We start from the raw sequence: 20,558 nt of genomic DNA on the forward strand, positions 1-20,558 counted from the left end.
CAGCCCTGGTGCCATCCTCATCCTGGCCTGCAGGATTATTCTTGCTCGTCTGAGCACAATTTTGACATTGGAAGAGCCAGTCGTTTTTTCCTCTACCTCCAAGGAGAATTTCAAGCTTATTTATGGGACATGTCATCAAGAATTTAGCTATCAGGTCCCAATTCATCGCTCTTTCCTTCCTTCCTCTTCTCTTTCTCACATGGCTGCTTTGGGTCAATTTCCAGTTGGATTTCAGATAATAGCTCAGGTATAGACCATAAGGTGTGTCTTCTCTTTGGGATATTTCTATTCTGAGATAGGATTCATGAGGTCCATCGTCCGTATCACAAGTCCTGTCCTCTAAATCTGTAGACAAGAATTTGTTTTCCTCAGAGAGACTGAAAAAATTCCTACATGACAACATGGCAACTCCCACGGTAAGGGCAAGCTATTCTAACAGGCGATTACTTTATAATAAAAACCCACAGGGAACAGCAGGCTGGAAGATGCCCTGGAAGATACTGTGGTGCAGCATTCTCACTGAGCCCCTGTTAGTTCCATGTTCCCTGAGACTCTGCCTGACCCCTTGAGAGGTTCTTTCACAAAACCGCATCAGCTAAAAGGAAGATGAAGGCTGCTTTGTGCTCACTTTGCTGGGATTAATACACATTTGCTGTTTGTATTCCTTTTCTTGTCTGAAGGAAAAGAAACATGTGCTGGATAATCTTGTTGGGGCTTGTGCCTCATTTTACCATCTGAGTTGTGCTCTTCTGAAGGTCAAAAGCTTAGCAAAACATTGTTACAAAAATGCCGTAATTAAGATTCGTTTAGAAAAGCTTGGATAAAAAAATGTGTCTAAGAAGATTATCAAGTTATGACTCAGCCTAATCATGTAAATCTTCAGTTTCATAAGAGACTCCATTTAAAAATATCTCTACTGTTCTGCCCCAGAAAGTTACACTATGTATAGAGAGATTAAGAAAAATCTGATATCTTGGAGGCTCCAAAGTTCAGAGGTGACATATTTATCTTATAAGACCATTAAGGATTTTATAGCCAATTTGGGATTGTGAGTTGGATATATTTTATATATGCAAAAAATTGTTTTTGGAAAACAAGTCTTTGTAATTTAATTAAATCATCTGCCTTGCTTGATAAAACTCTTCTCCCCTTAGAGTAGTGGCATGCATTTGAGTCAGCTGGAGGGGGGCTTGCTAAACCCTAAATTGCTCTCAGAGATTCTGATTCAGTAGACTTGGGATAGAGTTCAAAATCACATTTCTTTCTTTCTTTCTTTTTTTTTTTTTTTTTGAGACAGAGTCTTGCTCTGTTGCCTAGGCTGGAGTGCAGTGGCATGATCTTGGCTCACTGTAACCTCCGCCTCCCGGGTTCAAGAGATTCTCCTGCCTCAGCCTCCCAAGTAGCTGGGAACTACAGGTGCCAGCCACCATGCCCAGCTAATTTTTGCATTTTTGGTAGAGACGGAGTTTCACCATGTTGGCCAGGCTGGTCTCGAACTCCTGACCTCAGGTGATCTGCCTGCCTTGGCCTCCCAAAGTGCTGGGATTACAGGCATGAGCCACCACACCCAGCCTCAAAATCACATTTCTAACTAGTTCCCCGATAACATTGGTGCTGCTGGTCTGGGGTCACACTTTGAGGACCATTGATCTAGATCATTGTCAACTTGGCTGCCTATTAAAATTGCCTGGGGAACTTAAAAAAAATTCCTCAACACTTGGCCACCAGACCAATTGAATCAGAAAATCTCTGTTGTGGGAGCCTGGGCTTAGAATGTTTCAGAAGCAACCCAGGGTGATACTGATGTGTAGCTAGAGTTGAGAATCTTTGTTCTGGGTGAAACTTAGTCATATGACAGCCTTCACAAATCATGATACTAAAGCAGTTAGCAGCAGGTGCCCAGAAATACTAGCAGTCCTTCCCAAATGTGGTTTGCGGGCTGTGCATCGCAATCACCAGGTGCTTGTTGAACTGCAGACTTCTCTGCCCTCTGGCTGGCCAGCCCCACTCTGCAGGGGGGCATTCTTCTGAGTCGGTGAGTAGCAGTTTCTGGAGGGAGTTTGGAGTTTGTGCTATCAGCAAGATTATAAAAGGCGCTCAGGGAGTTTTCCTCTGCCTGATAGCTGGAAGGGCAGCCTGAGTCGCTGCAGGTTCACATCGTGCTTTGGCATATGATAGCCAGTCTGTCCATACTTGTGGACAATGAATCATTTTAGATTTTTGAAAGAAAGGCAGGAAATACATGTTTCTTATTGCTTTTCTCAACATTTTCTCATTTAAGCCCCAAAGAATAACCAGGTCAAGGCTGATTAAATTATCTGCTTTTTTACAGATAAGTAAACTGAGGCCCAAAGAAGTTAAGTAAATTTCCCAAAGTTATAAGACAAAGGGGGGGCGGAGCTGTGATTTGAAGTTGGTGTCGTTTGACTCCAAAGGTGAGGACCTCTGCCACCTGACTGTTTTTGCAAAATGCCTCTGGTGCTTCAGGAGCCATAAATATTCTGCAGAACTGGCTGTAGAGTTTTCAATGCAAAATGAAAACCTGGGTCCTCTTGTTCAGAAATTTTTAAGAATTCAAGATGGCAGCAGCAGAGCATTAAACCAAGCATGAGACCTTGTGCACAGCTGTGTGCCCATGAGGCCAGTTCTGATGCTATGTGTTAGGTTCTATCGAACGTTCTAATGAAATGAGTCTGCTCAGAGCCACCCTGGTGGGGTAGTAGGAGCCCCAGATTTGAGCATGGGTATGCTGAGTTTTAGTAATAGCTCTTTGAATAACTTCCTGTTGACTTTGAGCATGTTATTTAACTTCTTGGAGGTTCAGTGTAGTCATCCATAAAATGGAGAGGGGGAGAAGTGGGAAGGTGGTGGACTACATCCATATTTCTCCAACTCCAGTTATTTATATACCATATTTTTAGTATATAACCATTTAGGCTATAACCATGGCCTCTGGCCCCACACTTCCTGAGTTCTAATCTTGCCTCTGCTATATTCTAGCTATGTAACCTCAGGCAAGTGCCTCAGTTTCCTCATCTGTCAAATAGAGATTGTTGTGAGGATTAAATAAGTAAAATAAGTAAATAAAGTAAAGCCCTAAATGGCTGATATGTGATGAGTGCGATGCAAGCACTAATTACTACTATTCCTATGAGTCATATGGTACTTATACTAGTAGTACTAGTGTTTTTTTCTTTAATATGACTCACATTTTAAATTTAAAAAGTCATCTATCATCTCTTTCCAAGTAATAGTATTTGTGAAATCACCAGATTAATGTGTATGTGTGGTTTTTCTAACCCAGGTGAAAATGTATAATAACTATACAATATTTTTAAGAGCTCATTCAAATGCTTTTGAATATCAGCTGAAAATATTACCGGTGGGATGGGCACCACACTGTGGGTAGCATCGTACTAGACACTGAAGGCCCTTTTCAGCTTTAATAGTCTATGAATAAATAAGTCTGTGTGTATTTGTGTCTGTGTCTTGAATAATTTGACAAATACACGACTAAAATATTTCTACCCACTTCCATCACTTCTATCCACAGTAGAATCTGCATTGGCTAGCTACATGTTCCAGTGGGAAAATGTTTAGAGATAAGAGATTTTTTTTTTTCAATTTTTTTAAAAATTAAAAATTTATTTTTTATTTTTTTGAAATAGAGTCTCGCTCTGTCTCCCAGGCTGGAGTGCAGTGGCACGATCTCAGCTCACTACAACCACCACCTCCTGGGTTCAAGCGATTTTCCTGTCTCAGTCTCCTGAGTAGCTGGGATTACAGGCGCTCGCCACCATGCCCAGCTAATTTTTTTATTTTTAGTAGAGATGGGGTTTTGCCATGTTGGCCAGGCTAGCCTCGAACTCCTAAACTCAAGTGATCTGCCCTCCTCAGCCTCCCAAAGTGCTGGGATTACAGGCGTGAGCCACCATGCCTGGCCAAGAGATTGTAAATAGGTTATAAAAAATGGTTAAAATCTTGATGAGTCAGTGGGGTCCTCTCAAGAAATCCTCCTAAAGTCTAACCAGGGGGACTTAGAATAGTGAAAAATTGGGACAAAATGCTTACAGGAAGCCATAGATCAGCCTTCAGAAGCAAGGAGTCAGGCCTCTGGGGAAGATACATGCCCTTTCCATTGGTTGCTATGTTTTTCCCCACTTCTTTCTATCTATATCTTAACTTATAGGGCTACTTCGAATTCTAACCCCTCCAAGTTTTTTTCTGGCAATTCTGACTGGAAGTTTTCCTTTTTCCCCTTTGAAGAGTACTTTGTAATCATTTAAGAAGTATTTTTGAGCACATACTGTGGGCACCCTGCTCCAGGCACAGAGGACACACGTTGAACAACTGTATTCCTGACCTCTAGGAGCGGATGCACCGCCGCTCATCACTAAGAGTCTCTGTGGGCTGGGTGCAGTGGCTCATGCCTGTAATCCGAGCGCTTTGGGAGGCCGAGGCGGGCAGATCACGAGGTTGAGAGTTCGAAACCAGCCTGGCAAACATGGCGAAACCCCGTCTCTACTAAAAATACAAAAATTAGCCGGGCATGGTGGTGCTCGCCTGTAATCCCAGCTACTCGGGGGGCTGAGGCAGGAGAATTCCTTGAACCCGGGAGGCAGAGGTTGCAGTGGGCCATGATCAAACCACTGTACTCCAGCCTGGGTGACACAGCAAGACTCCACCTCAACAACAACAACAACAACAAAAAGAGTCTCTGTGGCCTTGCTCGGGCTAAGTGACTCATGTGTGTTTGTCTTGCCTCTCCTTTAGGCAGGGTTTACTCTTGTATTCCCCAGAGCTTCTAAAGATCCTCTTTAGCTAAGAATTTGTTATCCAAAACCTCCAGGGTTACCAAGTTGTACAGGGGACATACAAATAGTGACTAGGGAACTTTAAAATGAGTCTCCCCTTACACTTCTCAAGTTGTTACTAGCATCGATCCCCAGCCACCTCATGAACATCAGAGATTGTCCTAGATGATAAACATGTACTGCGAATACAATAGAAATGGGTCACAAAGTAAAATCAGAAATCTTAGAAAAGGTACAGGGCTTCTTGAAGTCCATGAAAGTGAGTTGAGAGAAAAATTTGAATTCACACCCAAAATTGTGGACAATTGAGGACCTAACAGAGTCGTATTCGTTATTAACAGCAGGAGAGAGAAAATCAGTAAGGATGGTGGCATGATGGGTACTTCCCAAGTGAATGATCTGAATGTCAAGGGATGAAGAAAGGACCTTGGGAAATATGAAAAACTTTTGAAGATTTTACAAAAGTCAGTATGAAGTGAGAGATGTTAAATGATGCCATGATTCAGTTTTGTCAGAAAAATGATGCCAAAAAATCCACACTTAATTCACACTTTGTTCATTTAAAAATGAGAGCGTAATTGCTATTTTAATTTAATTTTGTGAAATCTAAGATAAATACTTTTTGTATTTTTCAGTTTACAATTCTTAGTTTCTACAATAAAATTCCAATCAAATGCTCTGACCCCAATTATACTATGCTATTTTTATCCCCTTAAAAATGTGGATTCACTTTAAGTGGACTTTTTATGGTATTAATTATCCTAATATAGGAAGAACTTTCAGTAATTCAGTAAGGCGATGAATTAATCAACATCATTTTTCCAGACCGATGACCAAGACCATTACAGGCAGAAAGGGGACAACTGGCTTTATTGACTCTCAGGCAGAACACAAAGGTCCATAGAACCAGCCAGATTTCTCTAGGAATGGAGTTGCCTAGTCCAGCTAGGAGGTAATTTTGGGATAAGCATGCTTAAGACCTTAAAAGGGAGCTCTCAAGGCTGCAAAAGAAGTTGCTTACCCACAAAGCACCAGACCGCAAACCGGATCCATGTGATGGTGGAGAGCTTTAGCATGAGATAGATGTTCACCAGCATGGCAAAGGCAGGCACAAAGGGGAGGCAAGGGGCCATGTAGGGCAGCTTCTTGGGGTTCTCTGGCTGCTGCAGGATCACAAACACCAGGGTGCTGATCAGCAGCACCATTAGAACAACCAGAAGGATGGCCCACCAGCTCTGCTCTGAGATGTAGTCAGAACCAAAGATGATGAAGGAGCAGAAGATGAACATGAGGATGAAGAGCAGGAGCACACAGATGGTCACTGTGTGCCCAGTTGCTGCTGTGGGCCGGTCCATTTTGCCTGGAAGGCCCAGCCGGATTCTCAAGGTGTAATAATGAGGCCCGATCAGCTTCTTTAACTTGATAAGATAAATATTTTCGGATTCATCAGCTTCTATGCCTGTGGTCATGTCCACGGTGCCGTAATTGGGGTGGTTGATGTTGTAGGTTGACTTGTCTGATTTCCCTATGAGCATCTCATTGTCTCCCAAGGATGGTAAGTTCTTGGCCCCACATGTGTTGGTGGCTGGGCCAGAAAACTCATCCCCTTCACTCACAGGAGAACAAGCTTCCTTCTCACAGTCAGCCAGAATGCCCTCCTTCTTCTTGGTGTGCTCCTCAGACAAGAACTTGACAAAACCATCAATGTCACTCTCGGGTTGGTATCGAAGAAGCAAGACACAAACAGAGACCAAGGTGTAGGCCAGGAGCGTGCCGATAGACATCATCTCTATCAGGTCTCTCAAGCTGACCAACAGTGCGAGGAGCGCCGCCAGGAACCCCGACACGATGCAGGCCACAACTGGCGTCTCTGTGTAGGAGCTGACATGAGCCAGGAACCTGGAGGGGCCGTGCAAACAGAGGGTTAATGGTGGGCTACAGTGACCGATTCTAGTGCAGCCAACACAGGGAGCTAGAACTATCAATAGGCTGGTGTGATTAACTCCTCCTGGTCCTGCTCCACCAATTTACTTCTGCATTCACTACTTTAAACCCAGCTGCGATTCCTACCCCAGGATTTAGTGTATAATTAAAAGAGAATTCACTTTATTTTATTTCATTATTATTATTTATTTTTTTGGTGAGATGGAGTCTCACTCTGTCCCCCAGGCTGGAGTGCAGTGGCATGATCTCAGCTCACTGCAACCTCTGCCTCCCGGGTTCAAGCGATTCTCCTGCCTCAGCCTCCTGAGTAGCTGGGATTACAGGTGTGCACCACTACACCTGGCTAATTTTTGTATTTTTAGTAGAGATGGGGTTTCACTATGTTGGCCAGGCTGGTCTCAAACTCCTGACCTCATGATTCACCCAACTTGGCCTCCCAAAGTGTTGGGATTACAGGCGTGAGCCACCGCACCCGGCCTAATTCTTTGATTTTAAGGCAAACTTCATTAGTAAAGTTCCTAATTATTACGTAATGGAAGGGCTGATTGAACCTAGGAGGTCTGTCTTTCAGAAATCTAGATTGAGGCCCAGGCTCTGCGTGAAAAAGTGATGGTTAGAGGAAGTCATGGACCTGCTTGGGGGTCCTCCTGACCTGTGAACTAGCATCTTAGCATCCTCTTGGAGCTTGTTGGAAATGTATATTCTCAGGTTTCATCCAAGACCTACTATACCAGAATCATAGTGGGGTGAGGCCTGGCAAACTGCTTTAAAAGACCTCCAGAGGATTCTGATTTATGCCAAAGCTCTAGACACCACCTACGACAAAAGTTGGCAAAATAGCACAGTAATTGAGAAACTGTGCTCACAGATACAGGTTTATGTCCAGCTAGTTACTGACTGAAGAGGAGACCAAGAAGAGCGACTGAATGGCACGTGTGGAAGGCTCCCTCTCCCCTCCTCTCTCCTCCTGGTCTCTTATTTTTATGATTCACACAAGACTGCAAATGTGCTTGAAGCCCCAGTATCTTTCCTCTTAGTTTCTTTGACAGCAGAAAAACCTTTTGGATGTGTGAAGTTGCCACACCTCCATCACCCTAGGGCCCTCTTGATCTGTTCAGCACCCTAAACATAGCAGCTCTGACCTGGTGATGGCTTCAGAGGGTATGCAGGGGAAATGAGTCAGAAGATGATGGCTGCAGAGACAAAGTCCCTGAACCAGCCCCCTCTGCACACCTGAGGGCTCCTTGGCCTCTATGGTTTACTCCTTGCTTTGTGCACTTGAAGAATGCCTTCTCAAGCAGGCCCCTCATGCTGGAAACAAAGGGCTGAGGCCACATCCCCTTTGTACCATGGGCAGATGAGCCACTTCATGGCCAATGTAGGGGGCAAGGACTGCCAATATACTGGTGTGGTGAAAAGTCTGGCTTGTGCACATGTACCCTAGAACTTAAAGTATATAAAAAAGAAAAAAAAAGTCTGGTTTTTGGAGTTGGATGTTCTGGGATCAAATCCTGACCTGCCACTCAGTAGCTGAGGGATTTGTGGCAATTTTGTTTCACCTCTCTGAGTCCTAGTAGATGTCTTCATATGCAAAATAGAGTTATTGTGAGGACTAAATGGGATACTGTATACACAGTATACAATAAATGGCCACTGGTGTTGCTGCTATTGTTAGGTTCTGTTCAGATGGTCTTATCTACTCTTCGTTGATTTTTTTTTTTTTTTTATTTCAGAGGGGCTGTGGAAAGAGGGGCAGTTACCAGGCCTCAATGTGAGGGCAGGCCTAAGATGTCCCTGGTATGGTTCTTCCTTCTGGAAGCCACCCAGTACAGCAATTTGGCACCCATCATCTTCACAAAGGAGCAAGCAATGTCAACTGGAAGGAGGAGGACAGTGGGGCAGGGGGGGCACACATCAGCTTGTGCTGGACTGAGGGACCACAGAGTTAAACTGAGGGGCTGCTTCAGGGCCTGAGCTCTGTTCACTCACTTTTTCTCCAGGATACATGACAAGGTCCACAGTCCATGTGAAAGGCACTGACATAAAAATCACAGTCAGGCTGACAGTGGGTAGACGTTCTCCCTGGATAGACACGGCAGAGCAGGATAAATTTCACGGAGGGTAGCCCTTACCTGAAAAGGAGCCCATCACCAGCCATGGCATAAATGACCCTCGGCATCGGGAAGAGGGACCCCAGCAAACTGACTGTCAGTCCTGCAACGGACCCAATGGCCACTACGAATTTTGCAGCATAGAATCCATGAGCCACAAACATCTCCATGAGTGGGGATTCCGTGTCAATGGCGTAATATGGCACCATCAGAGTCAAGATCATGCTCACCTGTTAAAACAAGAGAAGACAGGGCTGGAGGTACAGGGGAAGAACGCATGGCTGGAGGCCCCACGGGAGAGGAAAGAGCCCTGTCCCTGGAGGCAGAGGCTTGCATGGCAGCTTGGATCCACCACTTGCTGGCATGTGCCTTTACTGTAGACCAGTCATCTGGCCTCTAGGCCTTTCTCAATGTTTTCTCCCCACATGTGAATTTAGTGGAATGGGCCAGAAACTCTCTATCTCTCTGGTCCTTTGATATCTGAGGAGTAAGACGGCAGGTATTTCAGCCCCATGAAAGCAGAGCTATGCCGACAGTTCCGTGGAGAGCAGATATTTCCAGAAGGAAGGAGCTGCAGCCAATGCCCTGCAACCAGGCCTGGCAGGGACCATGGGCACCCTGCCCACGTGGATAAGGCTCTCATTTCTCTTATGCTTTCTGGTCCTCAGGGTCTTATCCATGCTCCCTCTCACTGTGAAACACCAGAGATAAAATCTCCAAAGATAAGTGATGAAGAGGCCTATAGCCTGTTAACTATTGGGACCCAGATAAGGACTCATATTTCTATTTCTTCTCTCTAGCTTAGTCCTAGGAGCCAGGCAGGCCAACAAATAAATGATGGCATCAGGACAGAATCAATCCTACTGATTATATGGCTGTCAGGCAACTATGGCTTTGCTTAATCAGGAATCATTTACTGTGTGTGCTATAAGGGTCCACCCCCAGAGAAGAGGGAGATGTGAGGGAGGAGCAGAAGAGGAAATAGAGAGCAGAATGTCTTTGCTCTTCCCTCTACCCTACCACCCCTCCCTCAACACTCTACCTATGGGGAGAAATCGGGGTATGGACAGGACAAAGCCACTGGTATGCGTGTGCATCAGGGAGGCAATAAGCACTTAACTGGGGGCTCCCAGGACCTACTCCCCTCACATATTATTGATCTGCCCGACAACCCCGCCTTCAGAATTGGCCATAGGCAACGGAGCCACCAGTCATATGGCCAGATATGTCCCCTGTCCCCTCCCCCTCTCCGCCCAGTCTATGAAGGCCAAATTGACATCAAGAAAGGAATTCAAAGCCTGAAGGTCATATGTAGACCATTTCTTTGCCTATTCCTTTGGAGCCAAGGTCCTCCAGCAGAGCCAAGGGCCACCAGGGAGGACAGGATGTCCTAGCACAGCCCAGCAACCTCGTTCTTCTCATGGTGGTAGAGGGGCTTGCCTGCTGGCCAGTACAAGACCAAACAACTCCTAGGGCGTGTTTAAGGCCCTTGCAGTATGAAAGAGAACGTTTCTCAGTAACACAACCACTTGCAATATCCCCTTTGGGGATGGGGCAGGGTGGGCTGGAGGAGAGTGGGACTGAGCCTTCTCCAGCCTCAGGGAGTCTCCTGAGTTAGATCAGGATGGGTAAAAAGTTGGTGGATGCATAGAAGTACTCTGTGGTCTATAAAGTGCTATTCTAAGGCAGGCACTGCAATGATTGACTTTATTGTGTGTGTTGTAAAGGCCTACTCCTGGAGGAAGGGCAGGAATGAAGGAGGAGTAAAAGGAGAAATGCAGAGTGCCCCTGCTGTTCCTTCTGTCCCGCAACCCCTCCCTCAACATTCTGCCCACAGGGATAATCATGGTATGGACAGGATGAAGCCCCTTGCGTGTGTGTGCATAGCGGGAGGCGATAATTGAGGCAACCATAAAACCTCTGGGTAGGCAGCTGAATGTCTGTAAACGACCCCCAAGTTTGCTCTGTGTTTTTCTCTGGCTTCTAGAACAATCCTGTTTTGCAGCTTGCCTTAATGATCAATCAGTCTGGCTTCCTTAGCTAGTTGCTAAAGATGTCTTTTTGGGAAAGAGAAACAGCAAGGCTGATCAGCGGCAGCAACCCTCCCATCCCCCCGACCCCCCACCAGCTCTTTCCTAATTGTGGTGACCCAAGTGAGTCCGCCCCTCAGGACCTGAGAATGTTTGTGGAACCACACACTGATTGGCCTGTGAGCCACTTCTCTCCATTGCCAGGGGCAGAGGGGGATGTTGGATGCAGCTGGGCCATTTCTGTGATAGAAATTCTGGGATGGGAGCTGAGAGAGCAAGCATCAAAGCGTGAGGAGTGTCGCGGGGCGTGATCCTGAAAAAGACAAGGCTGAAGCCTTTATTCTGGGACTCCCCTAGTTAGGGAAACCTGAAGGTGAGTTTAAGCTGGTGTAACAAGAGAGAGCAACGGCTGAAAGAAATGACACTTTCCTCCCCAGATTTAAGGGGAAGAGAGTTTGTAGAGGACAATGTATTCTCTCTCCCCGCTGTGCAGGGAGCCTCGCCTCTTTGCTGCCGGGAAGCTCCCAGAAGACAGAAGAGCATTGAGGAAAGTGCACAGAGGCCCACAATGCCTTTGCTCGCACACCCACCCGTTACTGCCAGCCTATGACCTGAGCTCCTTGGACGGCAGCCTATTCCCTGCACACCAGCCCCTGGGGCAGCAGCAGACACCGAGAGCTTGTGAGGATGGAGGGGTGGGAATGAAGGCCAAGGCTGAAGTGAAGGCCTGGGGCTTCTCCTCTTCTTCAGTTTGGAATCCTAATTTTTTTCTTGTCATGGGGAGTGGGGAATGGGACTACAGGGGATAAAAGACAGGTACACAGACACCAAGAAGACATAGGAAAGGACTCCTTCCTGACAGAGAAGGGAGCTCGGTGCCAGAGCCACATCATGAGGAGAGTCCCGCAAGCATCTGGTACTTACAGACACATATGCTGTCAGGCAGATGACCAGGGAGGCGGTGATAGCATAAGGGATAGACGTGTTGGGATTCTTGGCTTCCTCTCCAGTGGTGGCGATGATGTCAAAGCCAATGAAAGCGTAGAAGCATGTTGCTGCTCCTTGCAGCACCTGTGTGGATGATGGCATTTGTCAGACTCAGAAGGTCAGGGTGGCACCAGGGCCTTAAATGTGGAAACTGCCCTATGCCCTATGCCCTGCAGACATGACTGAGTGGCTGAGGGAGTAACATGGCGGAACTCGTGCTAAACACGCAAGTTTTGATCTCCTACGCTTTCTAGCTGTGTGGTTGTGGTCGATTCTCTTACGCTGTGTAAATAGAGACAAGAAGAATTGGCAGGTGTGGTGGCTCACACCTGTAATCCCAGCACTTTGAGAGGCCTAGGTGGGTGGATCATGAGGTCGGGAGTTCGAGACCACCTTACCAACATGGTGAAACCCTGTCTCTACTAAAAATACAAAAATTAGCTGGGCATGGTGACACGCACCTGTAATCTCAGCTATTCAGGAGGCTGAGGCAGGAGAATTGCTTGAACCCGGGAGGCAGAGGTTGTAGTGAGCCGAGATCACACCATTGCACTCCAGCCTTGGTGACAGAGGGAGACTCCATCTCAAAAAAAAAAAAAAAAAAAAAAAAAAAAAAGGCTTCTGCCTTTTAGTGTAGGGGATTCAGACACTTCTGCATAAGGAAGAGTTATCCTACCTAAATTACTGTTAGTACCCCTGACAGATCAGCTCTATGGTAACTTCCAGATCTGAAATGATATAAAAGATTTTCAGATCTTCAGATATTCTATTGTCTTCACTGGGAAGACAGGGTAAAGACAGTTTATTTGTTGCTCCTTTTGGGACTTGAATGACCTAGTTGGGCATGAGGCAGGAGGTCAGAGTAAAGCTAGGGGATAGTATCCAGTCACGTCTGCTGGCAGTCTGTCTGCCAGGAGTCCACATGGCTCTAGGGGTGTTTGGGAATGTATTATATATGTCAAAATGTCAGTGAAAACCTTCCATTGAAGAGTGGCTACTTTCTTTGAAAGAACCTATTGAAGTTTAAATGAGGGTTACCCACCTTGGTATTTTCATTGTTAGCTTTAAGTAAAAAAAGGGCCTCTTTGAACGCTTGGGGATGTCCTTTTAGAAGGTGAGAGATGTTTTTGGACTTGTGTGTATGCGATGAGGGAAAAAAATGCAAGCCCTAGTCAGTGGTCCAGGAGGTGAGACCCATTGTAGACTGGACCATTTTATTTTTCTTTTCTCCACATTCAGTTTATAAATGATGAAAATCAAAATGTGTGCCAAACTGACACTTGTCCAAAATTTTCACTCTTAACTTCCTCATTGACTTCTCAATAAGACAAAATACGAAATACCAGAACCTGTAAGGTACACCACAGAATCAAAGATCTTCTCAAACCTTCAGAAGCAAACTTTGTTTATCTATAAAATGAGCTGGTGTTTCCTACAGTTTCTCTCAGCTAGGATTCTAATGTTTCAACCCTCTACTCCCAGGTTCTTATCCTGGAGGCCATGGAATTCAGGGCATCTATAAATTTTGCTGGCAAAGAATTACATATGTTTTTTCACTACCTTCTAGTTGAATTAGCATTTTTTTCTGTTATGAATGTAGGTGTCAAACTAGCAATACCTGTGCCTGTGTCACCAATAGCAATCAGATATTTTCATTTCATATGAGAATTGTTGTAGAGATCTTGAAATATCACTTATGCTTATTACTACCTTCAAATTATGATAATTATTAGACATAGATGTTAACATATAAATCCCAATAGAGAAGCACATTGTTACTAGATTATAATTTAAAAATAAAATAAAATTAAAAATACTTAATACTACATTTCAACATAATTGATTTCCTTTGAATTCCTATGTAATTAGGCTATTCCTTTAAAAACACAATTCTCATAAGGGATCTACAGGCTTCATCGGACATCCAGGTGGTCCATGGCACAAGAAAATTTAAGAACTCCTGGTCTGTTCTAATAAGCCAGGTAGAAAGAACTTCTCAAACATAAGTGGTTCCATCTCTAGATGGCTACTTTCCAGAAGAGAAGAGACCTCCTGCTTTCCCTACAGCAAAATTTTTCATACAAGGGTGTGGAAAATGTCTTTGGCCTCCAGACAAAGAGTGAAAATAGATCTCACCTCATCATACATGGAGGTTCACAGGCTTGGAAATGTGCTTGTTTTCACTTATCTAGAAAATATTACTGGTCTTCAAGGATGAACGGATGCTAGACTGCAGGCTCACTAAGTAGTCCTGATCAAGAAAAGCCTCACTTTAAGATAGGTCCTTCATTTTTGACAAAGGTGCCAAGAACATACACTGGGGGAAAGACAGTCTTTTCAGTAGATAGTGCTGAGAAAACTGGATATCCATATACAGAAGAATGAAACTAGACTGTTATCTCTCATCATCTACAAATATCAAATCAAAATGGATGGAAGACTTAAATCTAAGACCTCAAACTATAAAACTACCACAAGAAAACATTGGGGGAAAGTCTTCAGGACATTGGTCTGGGCAAAAATTTCTTGAGCAATACCCCACAAGCACAGGCAACCCAATAAAAACAGAGTTATTCTACACATTCAAGTCCTCTGTGTAAATAAGCGGGGTAACAAATAAATCAATATATTGGCTATCTCTATGTCTTAAGGAACTCATTTACCTTTTTGTACTTTGTTTTCATCCAGCATTTTCAACCGCAATCATAGGCTGTAAGACTACCCCTAGGGGATGTTTGGAAAGATGTTTGGAAAATCTCCAGGACATTAGTCTGGGCAAAAATTTCTTGAGCAATACCCAACAAGCACAGGCAACCAAAGCAAAAATGGACAAATGGGATCACATCGAGTTAAAAAGCTTCTGCATAGCCGAGGATACAATCAACAAAGTGAAGAGACAACCCACAGAATAGGAGAAAATATCTGTAAACTACCCATCTGACAAGGAATTAATAACCAGAATATATAAGGAGCTCAAACAACTCTATAGCAAAAAATCTAGTAATCTGATAAAAAAAAAAAAAGGGCAAAAGATTTGAATAGACATTTCTCAAAAGAAGACATACAGATGGCAGACAGGCATTGACAATCAGATAAATGAAAATCACAACTACAATCACATATTATCTCACCTCACTTAAAATGGTTTATATCCAAAAGACAGGCAATAATAAATGCTGGCAAGGATGTGGAGAAAGAGGAACACTTGTACAATGTTTTTGGGAATGTAAATTAGTACAGACACTATGGAGAAGAGTTTAGAGGTTCCTCAAAAAACTAAAAATTGGGCTACCATATGATCCAGCAATCCCACTGCTGGGTATATACCCAAAAGAAAGGAAATCAGCATATTGAAGAGATAGCTGCATTCCTATGTTTGTTGCAACACTGTTTACAATAGCTAAGATTTGGAAGCAACCTAAGTGTCCATCAACAGATGAATGGATAAAGAAAATGTGGTACATATACACAATTGAGTATATGCAGCCATAAGAAAGAATGAGATCCAGTCATTTCCAGCAACATAGATGGAACTGAAGATCATTATGTTAAGCAAAATAAGCCAGGCATGGAAAGACAAACATTGCATGTTCTCACTTATTTGTGGGATCTAAAAATAAAAACAATTGAGCTCAGACATAGAGAGTAGAAGGATGGTTACCAGAGGCTGGGAAGGATAGTTGGGGGCTGGAGGTGGGGAGGTGGGGATGGTTAACGGGTACAAAAAAAGTAGAAAGAATGAGTAAGACCTACGTTAGAAAACACAACGGGGTGACTACAGTCAATAATAATTGTACATTTTAAAATAAAGAGTGTAATTGGATTGTTTGTAACTTGAAGAATAAATGCTTGAGGAGACGGACACCCCATTCTCCATGATGTGCTTATTTCACATTGCATGCCTGCATCAAAACATCTCATGTACCCCATAAATATATACACCTACTAAGTACCCACAAAAAAACACCCAGAAAAACAGGTCCTGCTTTCTCTTCCTTTAACATCCATTCTTCCCTTCTACACACACAGACACATATATGTACAAACACAAACATGCACACACATACACAAATACATATAAACACACATACACATGCAAACACATATACATACATATATATGCATTACATACACTCCTCTTGTAAATCATTTAGTGACCTGGCACAACAACCGTATAAATTTGGGCAAAGCAATCTTAGAAAAAGGTGAGAGGTTTGTGAACCATGCCATGTAAGGAAGAACTGGGGACCTGGGGATGTTTAATTTGAAGAGCAGAAGACTCAGTGGAAGATGCAGAGGACACCATTAAATATGTGCAGTACTGGCAGTTGGAGTCAATGTGACGCCCACTGTAGGCTTCAGAGGAAATCCTAGAGCCACGCACATGGGCGTGATTGGCTTTGGTTAGGAGCATAGACTTTGTAGATTGTCAGGCCCAGGTTGATTCTGCCACATATTAGCTTGGTGACCTAGAATAAGTTCTTAACTTCTGGGAGCCTAAGTTTCATTGTTACTTAAATGGAGATAATAATAGCACTTGGCTCATAGTATTGTTACAAGGATAAAATAAGCTAATAGAGTAAACTGCAGTCCATAATAGAGTAGGTGCTCAATAAATATTAGCTCTTACCACCAGTATTATTATGACAATTCTAAGTTTTTCTAGAGCAGTTGACACCCAAGAGCACAAACTCCTCCTCCTTCTCCTTCTCCTTCTCTCCTCCCTCTACTCCCCCACCTTCCTCCTTTTAGAACTTGACTTGTGTATACTAAGTGCTACCATGTGCCAGGCACTGTGCTCAGTGATGGGATATAGTCATGAGCAAAAAGTACGCAGCTTGATTTTATGGAGATTGAGTGTAGAGGATACTGCAAGATCCCAAATGCAGTCTTGATTATGGTAACAAACTGAACAAGATTAATAAGCATCTGTATTATTTATAAAATACAAATGCTACTTTCCTCTAAATGAATGAGAGAAGGGATGGCAATTACTGAAAATGATTAGCTATCAGAAAGTTAACTATGACCAAGTAGGGAAAAGAGGAAGTAAACTTGCAAAGAGGTTGTCTCTTAGCCTGCATTTGCATACGTAGAACTAGAAAGCAAGTCTAGTTGAAGAAAGACTGGACAGATCAAAGGCAGGACATGTGGAGGTTCTACCACATTAGGCAGTCAAGAGAATTTATTAATAACTCAGATGATTCAAACAAAATTTCAGTAAGGGACTATAGGCAGGTCTGGGGAGTATTTAGGCGGGGTTAAGGGAACTGACTAGGGATTTGAAGTATCAGAGACTTAGCAACACTGAGAAGTTGTCATCCCGAGGCCTAAGTGTAGGGGGTGGAATGGTGTCCTGGAGTCCGGCAGGAGCCGGAGCTATGGGTCAGAGATTCCTAGAAGGAGCTGCCTTGTGGAGGCACAGCCAGTGTGGTGTGCAGCAAGGAAGAAATACTCTGGCCTTGCTTTCTTCTCACCTTCTGACCTGATAATATTTCCCATTGGCTAAATTCAACAGGAAGCAACCTGCAGCAGAGAACAGGTCATGAAGGGTGGAGAATAGGTCTGGGGAGTGGAGGCAAATGGAGAAGAAAGATCAGCACACCTACCAAGGTCAAACCGAACTTGGCCTAACACGACATAGATGAAATAAACAATTACTAAAGAGAAGATAATAAAATTAGCAAAAAGGGTCATCTTTTTCCTTGAGTTAGTTTGAATGAACTTTTCTTCCTTGCAAGCAAACGGTCCCTGATTGGTAAATGCAAAGACTCATGAAATGAAACTGTATATGGGTGCCACTGAAACTGTTTTCCATGTCACTCTGTCCAGATCTCAGATCTGACCACTGGTGTCTATAATTAGGATAGACTTCCATGCATAAAAGCACATGTGCGGTACCTGAGGGTGAGCATCTGTGAATAAAATTGGTGGGTGAAATGTGTTTATGTGTGTTTGTGTGCAAGTGTATGTGTATTTCTGGGTTTATTGGTATGTTATCCTAACTCTTTGCTTTAATGTTTTGCAAAATTAAAAAATAGTATTGAAAAAAATTAGCTGGGTGTGGTTGTGTGCACCTATAGTTCCAGTTACTTGGGAGGCTGAGGTGGGAAGATTAGAGAGGCTGAGGTGGGAAGCCCGGGAAGTTGAGGCTGCAGTGAGCTGTGATGGCGCCACTGCACTCCAGCCTGGGCAACAGAGTGAGACTCTGTCTAAAAAAAAAAGTATTGACCTTTTTATTTGATGATATAGCTGAGATTGTTGTTTGAAGTCAACCTGATATAAAAACTCAGCCGGCTGATCCAGAACAGAGTTCACCCCTCTAGAATGGGGTTGTGGGAAAGCAGCACGTGCCTCAGTTGCTGGAGGGCTTCCGCTTAGTTAGTTGTCAAAAGTAATGTCATTAGTGGCCTGCTACTCAGTATGTGAGGTCCGTAAAAACTGGCCCCCTGCATCTTGCTGATATTTGAGAGGCATTCAGATGAGGCAGCCTTCACACGTTCTGCCTCGGCCAGTCTCCAGATGCCTGGGAGATAATTAGGCGCCTTTATATAATTCACTCTCTAGGCAACAAGATGAAATTCCAACTTTTCATAGCATTTTCTACCACCCTCATGCCCCAGCTCTATTAGCAGCCTGTCCCCAGTGACAGTGGAATGTAGTGATAGGTTCCCACAGATGGATTCAGATGTGGAGAACATGAAAAACAACTTTTCCTTTGTTTGGAGGCTGTCAGGATTCCCCACAAATGATTGCTATGGACCATTTTCGTGGGAGCTATTTGTGCTGTTAGAGTGTCTTATTTGCTTAAAGAAAAACCATAAGATAGTATCAAGAACAAATAACATGAAGGGAACACACATCCAACAATGTTCAAGGGCTGACGAACTGCAGATGGAAGCAGGGGTTCAGCTGAAGGCCAGAGTTACTTGATACAGGGAAAAATGTTTGTTGTTCTTAAACTCTTCAAGACCAAAGAAGCATTTGACCCAGAACCTGTAAGTGAGTAAACCATTCCGTAAACTATTTTCTTTGGAAGGAAGTGTTTGGAGCAGGGGAAAGAGTAGGTTTATAAGGGGTCCATGGTTAGAGGATGGATTGATTGTTCATTAACTCTTTCAAAGTCTTTGAGAATTGTGTGGAAAGTCATGTCATGCTATTCTTATACATCATCTCCTACACAATGGTTTCCTCCATTCCATCCTACCTAAAGCAATTGAAGAATAAAGTGGGTTGGACCTCTGCACTAGTCCCCTAGTCAGGGGTAGAGGTAAGTGTTTTGCTAAGGAGTGAAGAAGTTCATGTATCTGTTGACGAGGAAACACACTTTTGTAGACAATTGTTAGGTAACAGAGTAAGGAGTGTGTGTATTACCTTGGTGTATGACATGCTCATGAGACAGTGTCAGACCTTAAAAAATCGAGTCAGAATTCAAAATGACTTTGCTGGACTTCGGAAAAATCACCTGAAACCAAAGGTGAGAAATAACAGGTACAGGCCCATTCACTAGGAAGGAAATGTACTATGTAGAAATCAAAGGCCAGGCAGAGTGTGGAGAGGATGAATCAGTAACATCTTCACACTGGGCTGTCCTTTGTTCTCAGATGATACTTTTAGGCACATTCACTAGGACATACATCATCCCCAAATTTCCTTTAGGGATAATGGAATTGCAGCAAAACATTTACAATCCCAGCCAAGCTTTTTTCTTGACCAATGACAAAACTACTCAAGGCAGTAAGCTTGGATTGGAATGAGGACAGTGAACAGAAGTGCAAAAGAAGATAACCAGTTCCATGGCCCCAAACCCAGGTGGCAGTGGGGTAAATAAGTACTTTGGCCCATCCAGGACTGGGATCTAATTTCAGCTCTATTACTTACTGTCTAGATCTGTGACTTTAACTTTTCTAAGCTTCAGTTATTTGTATGTAAAAGTGGAGATCTCTGTACTTATTTTGCAGGGCTGCTGTGAAGATTAAATTTAAAGTGTGCATGAAAGAGTTTGTCACAAAGAAAATGTTCAATGTTAGGAAAAGCATCCTTCATTTCCTTCTTATGCCTGACTTCTGATCGTCTGTTAGGAAAGTTAGTCAGAACCCAGGATGTATAAGTGGGGAACCCCAAGGCTGGCATGATGAGCTCCTTCCTTGATGAAGTGGGCTCCTGATTGAGGAAGGATATGGAGCCCCTGAGAAGGAAAGGGAGACCCCCAAAGAGAATAAACGCCCCAGAACAAAACACAAGGCTAAAAGCAATGCTAAAATGTGCCTCCATCTTCTTCAGGATGGGTAAAGAACATTTACACAGAGGATATTAACTCTTTCCAGTCTTTAAGTGGGGTCTAAACTAAAGGGTGTGCCATTTGGGTGAGCTAATAGGAGGATTTTGAAAATTAAATATCAATCAAGTAGTTAAGAAGAGTTTTAGAATTGCATTGACAGGATGTCTTCATAAACAATGCATACGCAGCCTGGGTCAGTTGAACTATATTCCATCTGAAGATAAGAAAAGAAACTAGACTATCTCTCAATGTTCCTCCAAGATTCTATGACTTCATGAAAGTTTAAAGGAAATATAACATGTCAGATTTATTACCTTACTACTTACTAAAGAAAGCTCAGAGAGAATGATAATGATACACAAGGTACTCCGTTGGTAGAAAGGGTTTTGGA

At 43.6% G+C, this 20,558-nt stretch overlaps 1 protein-coding gene across 1 annotated transcript in view; it reads right to left on the bottom strand.

Annotated features, from left to right (window-relative positions):
• The window catches only part of SLC7A14 (solute carrier family 7 member 14), a 117,596-nt gene that overhangs the window by 9,624 nt on the left and 87,414 nt on the right, over nucleotides 1–20,558 (bottom strand). The window contains exons 5-7 of the mRNA XM_005546364.5: nucleotides 11,824–11,970; nucleotides 8,891–9,099; nucleotides 5,836–6,713 (exon numbers count right to left, since the gene is read on the bottom strand). Coding sequence (XP_005546421.2) covers nucleotides 5,836–6,713; nucleotides 8,891–9,099; nucleotides 11,824–11,970 — 1,234 coding nt within the window. The remainder of the gene's footprint in view (nucleotides 1–5,835; nucleotides 6,714–8,890; nucleotides 9,100–11,823; nucleotides 11,971–20,558) is intronic.

Source organism: Macaca fascicularis, chromosome 2, assembly GCF_037993035.2.
Source record: "Macaca fascicularis isolate 582-1 chromosome 2, T2T-MFA8v1.1".
Taxonomy (NCBI): domain Eukaryota; kingdom Metazoa; phylum Chordata; class Mammalia; order Primates; family Cercopithecidae; genus Macaca; species Macaca fascicularis.